Source organism: Bison bison, unplaced genomic scaffold (genome assembly GCF_000754665.1).
Source record: "Bison bison bison isolate TAMUID 2011002044 unplaced genomic scaffold, Bison_UMD1.0 scf7180017864304, whole genome shotgun sequence".
In the NCBI taxonomy this organism is placed as follows: Eukaryota; Metazoa; Chordata; class Mammalia; order Artiodactyla; family Bovidae; genus Bison; species Bison bison.
This window is the reverse complement of record NW_011494876.1, coordinates 14,539,832-14,548,627: the sequence shown is the minus strand read 5'-3', so window position 1 is coordinate 14,548,627 and position 8,796 is coordinate 14,539,832. Positions and strand designations below refer to the sequence as shown.

At 55.9% G+C, this 8,796-nt stretch overlaps 1 protein-coding gene across 6 annotated transcripts in view; it reads left to right on the top strand.

The window, feature by feature from the left end:
• Positions 1-8,796, top strand: part of TEX264 (testis expressed 264) — a 30,741-nt gene continuing 21,945 nt past the window's right edge. Inside the window, exons 1-4 of one of the 6 annotated variants that reach the window (XM_010851780.1) lie at positions 1-42; positions 1,031-1,104; positions 3,179-3,337; positions 3,449-3,740. In XM_010851780.1, coding sequence (XP_010850082.1) covers positions 3,483-3,740 — 258 coding nt within the window. In that variant the 5' untranslated portion in view covers positions 1-42; positions 1,031-1,104; positions 3,179-3,337; positions 3,449-3,482. The other 5 variants (XM_010851783.1, XM_010851781.1, XM_010851779.1 and 2 more) reach the window with 5 other exon arrangements.

Sequence of the window (8,796 nt, the reverse complement as noted above, 5' to 3'; positions counted from 1 at the left end):
GCCGCGTGCGCGGATTGGCGTCGGCGGCTGGTGGCCGCTGAGGTGAGGGCCAGGTCTGGGAGGTGTCCTCGCCGGGGCGGCTCTACACGCGCCAGAGGCCTGGAACCTCCGTGCGCCTGGGCGCGACCTCAGGGCCACCCGCGTCCCCACCGTGACCCCGGCCCAACCGCTCTTTGCATCTCATCACGCCCACAGCTCGTCCCGGCTGCATCCAAGGGCCCGAACGCGACCTTGGACCACTCTACTATCTCGGGCCACCCTCTGCCTCGGCCACCGGTGCACGGCACGCCCGGAAACTAGGGACTCCGGGGCGGGCGAAGGGGTGGGGGTGGGTGGCGAGGTCCTACAACTGGACCAGAACCGCACGTAAACTCCGCCCCTGTCTTCTGAGGCCGCGCCACACAGCGGCGGCTGCAAACTTTAACTTCCTTGTAAGTTGTAGAGGTGCGTGGGACCCCTAGAGGTCGTGGCTGAAAAGGAAAGGGCTGGTTACATAGGCGAGGCGAGGGTGAGCAGGGGCTGGACGCCGTGATTGCAGAGTGGAGGCAGCCTCTCCTCCCCTCGCAGGCCCCTCTGATTCTTAAATCTTCGGCACTAAAAGTTTTGCCTGTGGCTGGCCCTTTAAGGACGGGCCAGCCGCCGCGGCGCACGTGAGCGGCCTCAGGAAGCCAGCGCGGGGCCGCCCTCCCTGATTCTCTGCTCGGGCCTCTCTGACCCGAGGAGAATACCGAGAGGGGTCCCAGCCTGGTCAGCGGCAGGGGTTGGCTTAGGGCCAGGCGCGGTGGCTGGACCCCTTCAGGAAGAGGACGCTCCAGGTACAGAGGTTTATGCCCAGAAGTCTAGTGAAGAGCTGACATTTTTCAGGCGGAATTTGGCTTCTGATTTCCCTAAGGGGTCCGAGGGCGTGGTGGAGGTACACCACATCTTGTGGAGGGGAGAGTTCTTGTCGAGGCCCCTGTGGGCGTTCCCTGATAAGAGATCAGTCAGGGCAGGGCTCCCGGCTTAGTGGTTATTTTCTTTCTGCCCTCAGCCCTGGAGCACTTGGAGCTTTGGCCCCTCCCGCGTTGGATGCCATGAGTTGCTAAAGTGAGCCTGGCTTTAGAGGTGAGCTTCCCCAGCCCCTCTTACCTTTCCCTTGCCCCGCCTCCTTCCCGTGCTGCCCAGAGCTCAGCGGGGACCCCAGGTACATTCCCCACCTGTTTTGACCAGTTTAGGAAGTGAGAGGAAGAGAAGGGTTCCAGAAACTAAGCTCCTTTGAGGAGACAGGAAGTGTGCAGCCGAAAGAGCTAGGGCCAGAGGGCTGATCACTCCCAAGACAAGTGGGAGACTTAGATGCTGAGAGCTTCCAGCTAAGAGCCTTGGGTTCAGAGATGTCCTGCTGCTGCTGTTAAGTCGCTTCAGTAGTATCTGACTCTGTGCGACCCCTTAGACGGCAGCCCACCAGGCTCCCCCGTCCCTGGGATTCTTCTCCAGGCAAGAACACTGGAGTGGGTTGCCATTTCCTTCTCCAATTCAGAGATGTCCAATTCAGGACATTCAGGGATGTCCAACGTAGATTAAATTTTTGGGCTTTTCTGGAAGTCCTGTTCCCAGGGAGGAGAGAAGTGGAAATAGGGGAATCAGACTACCTGGATTCTCATGGCCTGCATTTTGTCCAGGCAGTTCTGTGTAGTACCTTTGTGACCTTGGGCAAGTCTCTTAATCTCTAACCACTTGTTTTCTGATCCATACCCATCTGGTTCTGAGGATTAATGAAGTAGCTGTGTTTCAATATTTAGACCGTGCCTTATCATCATCAAAGAAATCAGGTGTGAAACTAACTGAAGGCAGGTTGAGGGAGACAAAGAATGCATCCAAAGGTGCGCCTGTAGGGCAGGAGCAAGGGTGGGTGAAAAGACCATCGTGATACAACGCAAGGCCACGATGCCAAGGGTTTGGAGGTTCACTGTCCGTGTCTGTGAGACAGATTCTCTGTGCACATTCACTGCAAAGACAGTTCTTCTGAAAGAAGTTTTGAGACCCAGAACCCACAGGGAATAAATTATCCCATATAGCTAAGTTCTGCATAGAGCTGCAGGGTTGATTTTCTGTTCCTGAACCGTATAGTCTCTGTGGTGTGTGCCTCCCCCGCCGCCCCCACCCTGGATGATGCAGGTCAAGCCCTCTAAGAGAGTTAGTCTTCTGGCCCCAAGTTGCATGGAGGCCTGGGCAGTCTGTCTGGAATGGCTCATACGCCAACCTATGGGTTGTGTCCCTCAGCCTGCTCTTGGATATCTTCTCTCTCTTTTTTTTTTTTCTCCCCTAAAATGAGTATCTTTATTGCTTATACCATGCAGATAGCAAATAGGTGAAACAGGGAAAGTCCAGTGAGGAAGAGGGAGAATCATCAGATAAATGACATACACAGAAAGGAAAAGACACCCTCTAGCAAACCTACATGATGCTTCTCTGTGAACTCCCTAGTACAGGAGGTCAGTGGGGGAGAGCTGAACCCCCAAAATGAAATTCCAGACATCCAGAGATGCTGGGGAGAAGGGAAGGAAGGGGGAGGGGCGGACCAGCCATTGGACCCCACGTTTGGCTTCCTGCCTGGCCAGCACCCCTCTCCCGTGGGATGCACCACTCCCTGTTGTGTCTCCACTTCTCGCAGTCTTTTGTCCTCTGCCTCTTCCTTGCTGCTCTGTGGACTGGAGAAGTGGGATGGAGCTTGTTAGCCTGGGGAGCTCAGCAAGTTCAGGAATCGTAGTGCCGGACTTTGCTCTGGCTGCTCAGGCCCCCTTGAACCTGGCCTCTCCCTTGGTTCTGGATGGATGCGCTTGTTGCATAGCAGTATTTCTTGGACCAGATGTGTTTAGTCAAAGAGACTTTCCTCTGCGAGCCCCTTCCTGTGGCACATTTTTTCCCCCTGAGGTTTCATTCCTCATGGTTTCCCTGTTTTTAATAAGAGGGCCCTGTGCTTGCCCCTCCTCCGTCTGGCAGTGGCTCACAAGGTTTGGGGAGGCTGGGCAGGCAGTGTGTCTCAGTTGTAAGGAAGAGGCAGTGTGGGGAAAAGGCTGGCGGGCAGGCTGACGTCTGCCCATCAGGGGTGGCTGATCAGGGCCGAAGTACAATCAGCCGCCCCTGATGGGCCAGTCATATGTCCTCCACTGACTCACTCCTGTGCCTCTCCGTGACTCAGCTTCCCCAGGTGTGACCACGACTGCCAGCTGACAGAGTTGCTCGGAGAGCCTCCATAGTTGTGATGAAGAAATAAAGAGGCTTGTGGCTTCAGTCATCCTTTGTAGCTCCCTTCTAGGTCACTGTGTGCGTAAACACCTCCGGCTCCTCCCCCTCCCAGGTCAGAGCACCCAAGGCAGGGCTGAGGTTGGGCCACAGCTGGCTGGCGGGCAGGCGGGCACATTGGTCAGAGCAGGCTACCAGCCTCCTCTCCTTTCTGTCTCCTTTGCAGCTGCCTTGGGGTGTGGCGTGGGGGGCACAGAGCCATGTCGGACCTGCTCCTCCTGGGCCTGATTGGGGGCCTGACTCTGCTGCTGCTGCTGACGCTGCTGGCCTTTGCCGGGTACTCAGGGCTGCTGGCTGGGGTGACAGTGAGTGCTGGCTCACCCCCCATCCGCAACGTCACCGTGGCCTACAAGTTCCACGTGGGGCCCTACGGTGAGACTGGGCCGCTTTTCACGGAGAGCTGCAGTGTGTCCCCCAAACTCCGCTCCATTGCCGTCTACTATGACAACCCCCACATGGTAAGGAGCCTCCTGTGCTCTGGCTGGGGTTCTGCCCCCTGGACAGACGTGGGGCAGGGCTTGTTGGGCTAGGGGTGTTTTGGTTTCTGAGGAAGAGGTGGGGAAATCATTGAGCTGGCTATGCAGACCACCTCCTCTCTGACCTTGAAGCTCTTCCAGATTTAATCTGGACTTCTGCTCCACGCATCCATATACTGGCTTTCTACTTGTCCAAGTCTAATTTCCCTGTCTTCCCTAACTTCTGAGTGCCACTGTGAATCCCTAGGCTCTGCCGGGTCTTTGCTCTATTGTTTCCTCTTCTGGCCTTCTTTCATTCCCATTTGAAGCCAGCATTTTAAAGCCAGGCCATTCAGACTCTGCCCTCTCTTTGGAGTTGTATCTTGTTTCTTTGGGGTCTTTCCTGGTGGCTCAGAAGGTAAAGAATCTGCCTGCAATGCAGGAGACCCGGGTTCAATCCCTGGGTTGGGAAAATCCCCTGGAGAAGGGAATGGCTACTCAACTCCAGTATTCTTGCCTGGAGAATTCCATGGATAGAAGAGCCTGGTGGACTACAGTCCATGGTAAAGCAAAGAGTTGGACACAGTGAGCGACTAAAACACACATACACACATACACACACACACTTGTTTCTTTGCCTTCCCTCTTTCAGCTCTTCTTTTGAAAGAAAATAAAATCTTATAGTCTTTATGATGGTCCCTCACCCAGGGACAAGGTATTTCTTTGGATGTCAAGCTGCCTAGTTCAGAGAGGGCCTTGGGGGCAACTGGAGCGTGGTGAGCTGTCCGGGATGCTGGGGTCAGAGACTAACCTGGCATCACGGGCACCCTGTGGGTGTCTGACTGTACTTACAGCCTGTGGTGAGTCAGGGCTCACCAATGTGGCCTCCTGACATGCTGTGGGGTGGTGCTGCCCACTGCTGCATGGGCTGGCAGCTCTGAGTCTTGGCAAACCAGGTGTTGGGAACCCCCAGCTCTGGTTTCCTTGCCTGGAGAGCTCAAGTGGGCAAGGCCTGTAGCCTCCACACTGCGTGCTGAGCGGGCCTCACTGGGGTGCTCAGTCGGAACAGGGATATGCTGACTCCCTCTCTGTGCCAGGTTCTGCTCGACACCTGCACTCTGGAGATGAACAGACCTGGCCCTGCCCTCAGGAAACTTTGTGGGGTTGGCAAGTCAGCCCTATAAACATAAATGTCCAGCAAGACACTGCACTGTGATCAGTGTTCATGGAACTTTGAGCTGTGGATTTGCCTCAAGTCTACCATGGAGGCTCAGAGAGGAGGTCTGCCATGAGGGTAATTTTACTTTACTGGGAAGGGGCTTCTGGCTAAGGGAACTGCAGAGCACAGGCCTGCAGATGTAGGATGACGGAAGAAGTGCGGCAAGTGAACACGTGGTGGGTGGAGAGCGATGGAGAAGGCTTGGCTGGGTCAGGCAGTGGGAGGAAGAGTGGGATGGGAGGACAGGTAAGGCACAGTTTGCCATCTCTGGTTTAGGAAGCTGAGTACATGGCAAGGGGAGGAGACGCGGCAGGGGGCCATTGAGACTGGGCTGAGTCCAGGTGAGAGGTGACATGGCCTGGTTGAGGGATGAGTAGACATGGAAGTTTCGAGGTCACGTGACCGGGAGATGGCACTGAGACCCAAGTGGGATGGAGCGGCTCTGGGCTGCGGGAAGCTCCTAGACCAGACGCCGGACCCCCACCCTTGCCGGGCTCTGCTGTGTAAGTCTCTCCGCTACCTTCCCCTGGCCCCTGCCCCTCCTCCCACATCTGACCCAGTTGGAACCCTCTGCAGGAGCTCAGTAGGAGGGACAAGGGTCCTTGCAGTGTCTCTTTCCTCATCAGCATGTCCTGTTCCAGAAGCCGTATGTTACCGCTTGGGTTGGAGGTGTTAATTCCAGAATGGGAGAGGGCTGTGGTACCTTTGAGTCATTGCCAAAGGCTGGCTCAGGGAAGAGTGAGGTAGAAGAATCCTGGCATGGGACGCCCTCCCCGTGGCCTCCTAACCCAGCCACCTCCAGGAAGCCAACCATACAGCTCTCCTGGGGATGTGACAGACTCTCTGGGCTGGGTCTTGATTTCCAGGCTTAGCCAGGCACATCCTGACTTGGGTACCAGTCTGAGGGCCCATGGCCTGAGAGCACAGCCTTGAGGTTAGCAGTCCTGGGTTCTGATTCTGTCTCACCACTGTCCTGTTGTGTGATTTGGGGCATACCACATAACCTGTCTGAACCTCCATTTCCTCATCTGCAGAGTAATGTTAAAAATACCTGCTTTTAGGTCAGCTGGCAAGGGTTAAATCAAGTGACATAGGTGAGGCATTCCCTAGTAGCTCAGCTGGTAAAGAATCTGCCCGCAATGCAGGAGACCTGGGTTTGATACCTGGTTTAGGAAGATCCCCTGGAGGAGGGCATGGCTACCCACTCCAGTATTCTTGCCTGGAGAATTCCATGGACAGAGGAGCCTGGCTGGCTATAGTCCCTGGGATCGAAGAGTCAGACACAACTGGGTGACTAAGCACAGCACAGCACAGCACCTTGAGGTGCTGTGGTTGAGGATCAGAAGTTGTAACAACAAAAAGTGGGTGGAAAAAACACTCATGCTGATTAGGTGTGATGAGAATTGTTAGGCTGGGCACTCATAACCCAGGCCTAGGCCCTAGCCCTGGCTGTGACCATCGGGTTGGCATAGAGAATGAACACATAGAGCTGCCCCTCTGATCCTGTCTATCCCAGTCCTGGGTCACTCGGGAAGTAACCTGTGTCCCCATTCAGAGCTGAGTCACATCCTGACACCTGGGATGGCTCACCTGCCTGGCAGAGATCCTAGAAGGCTCAGGGGACCCTGGACCCCCAGGACTCATGTTCTCATGGCTACCGCAGACTGATTGGTCCATGGGAACTGAGGCCTCCTGGTCCATACTGCTGGTACCATAGGGGAGGAGACTAATGGTCAGTTAGCAAATGCTGCAGTACTCTCTCACCAAGTTTACTTATGTGTTTTTATTTGCATTTAACAAATATTTGAGCATCTGGTCTGTGCCACTCTGTCTTGGGCACTGGTGCACAGTGGGGACCAAGGGATGCAGCCCTCAGGCCCTCTCCATGGATGTGAGGGGTGTCAGGGAAGCCTGAAGGACAGGCCTCTTCCAGTCCTGGGGAAGGCCGAGAAGTGAAGCTTTCTGCTCCCTGGCTGCCTCCCCCAGCACAGTAGTCTCCAGCATGGGGCCCTGCGTGCTGTGATTCACAGGAGGAAGGGACAGGATGTGGCTGAGCTCTGGAGTGTCCCATCCCCACTCTGCCCTCCCCAGCACAGCCCAGCACAACACAACAGGAGCCAGAACCTGGCTTCTCTGAGTGTGGGAGGGAGTGAGGCTATTTCAGGCTCTGTGAGTGGGGCAGTGAGTGACCAGGTGAGGGGTGGCTACCCGCATGAGGTGTGGACTGACAGCTCCCAGCCACGCCCCTTCCAAGTCTCAGCTGGACAGAGGGAGATTGGTTCCTCAGAAAGGCCTGGCGAGGCTCCCCTGGTCTGGCTCAGGGCCCAGGAAGTAACACAGGAAAGGGCACCAACAAGGCAAGACTGTGGCACTGCTGTGGACCCTTCCATGTGAGATGCTGCTTGAGAGTGTGTATCCTGGAGAGACATGTCTATGTGTGGATGTTAGCTGGCCAGCCTTATATCTTGGAGTTCTATATGGGAGGAGCCTATAGATCTGGGTTAATGATTCTTGCGATGCCAGAGGAATCATTCTGTTTTCCATCCCTGAGGGCCTTGGTGGTGCGCGCGTGCGCACGCACACGCACAGTTCTGTCTTGCTCTCTCTCTCCTACTTGGACGGTGACTTTCGCCTCCCCTTCTAGGCCTGGTCCCCCTGGGAGCCTTGGTTGTTGGCAAGGCGCTGGAGAGGACCCTGCACACCTCGTTTGATCCTGACCAGTTCTGACCTGTAACCAGGCCCTAGTGTTCGGGCTGCTGTCACAGTGCCTGTGGGCCTGTCCCGTCTGACAGCCTGGCCCTCCTCCTCCTGCCCCACCCTCTGCTGCTGCCGTCTCTGCTGCTATTTGGGGCTTAAGTAACCTGCCTGCCCACCCTTGTGGGGAGCTTGGCTGAGGCAAGTGGGGCGTGGCAGCCTGTTCAGCTTACCTGATCAAGGCCTAGGAGGGGGTGCTTGCTCCAGGCATGGAGGGGGTGTGGGAGGGGACTGGTGGCGCTTGGGCTCTACCTTTAGTGAACTTGTTGTTGTTTAGTCACTCAGTTGTGTCCGACTCTGTGAGGCCATGGACCGTGTCCCACTAGGCTCCTCTGTCCATGGGATTTCCCAGGCAAGAATACTGGAACGGGTTGCCATTTCCTTCTCCAGGGGATCTTCCCAACGCAGGGATTGAACCTGCATCTCTTGTGTTGGCAGGCAGATTCGTTATGGATGAGCCACTGGGGAGGCCCCTTTAGCAAGCCGGACCGCACTGAAGTTTCTTTCTCCCTCTAGTCTCTTTGAGAGTCGGCCCAGGGGTCACCAAATCTTCAGGGGCTGAGTAAGAGTTTTCTGGCGTTGGCCTGTGCTGTATTTTCTCTTCGGTGTGTATGGGGATGGGGGCCCCTGCTCTCCCTGAAGGCACTGAGGCCACGTGGAGCCTGAGAAGGGCAGGGTGAGGGAGGAGGATTTCCCAGGACTGCACCCTCAGGACAGGCAAGGGGGATGTGGACTGAGCTGGCGCTTCCTGAAGGCCCAGACCATCGTCACCCAGCTATCCTGTGGCGATAGTGCAGGTCTTTGCTCACGGCAGGTTAACTGTAGGCAGCTGTAGAAAGGCGAGACTCACTGCCCAACAGAGCTGGCCTTGGGAAGGAGAAGGGGCGAGGAGTGGAGGAAAGGGCTTTGGACTTATCCTTCGGGGTTGGAATCAAGGCTCCATTGCTTACCAGCGTGTGCCTGAGCAAGTCCCATGGTCTTTCTCTGCTTCAGAATTTTAGCTTTCTTCGGGGGGGACTAGATAAGGCCAAATACCCAGCTCCTATTAGGGGCTTAGAATCTTGGCACATGCACATACACACCCAC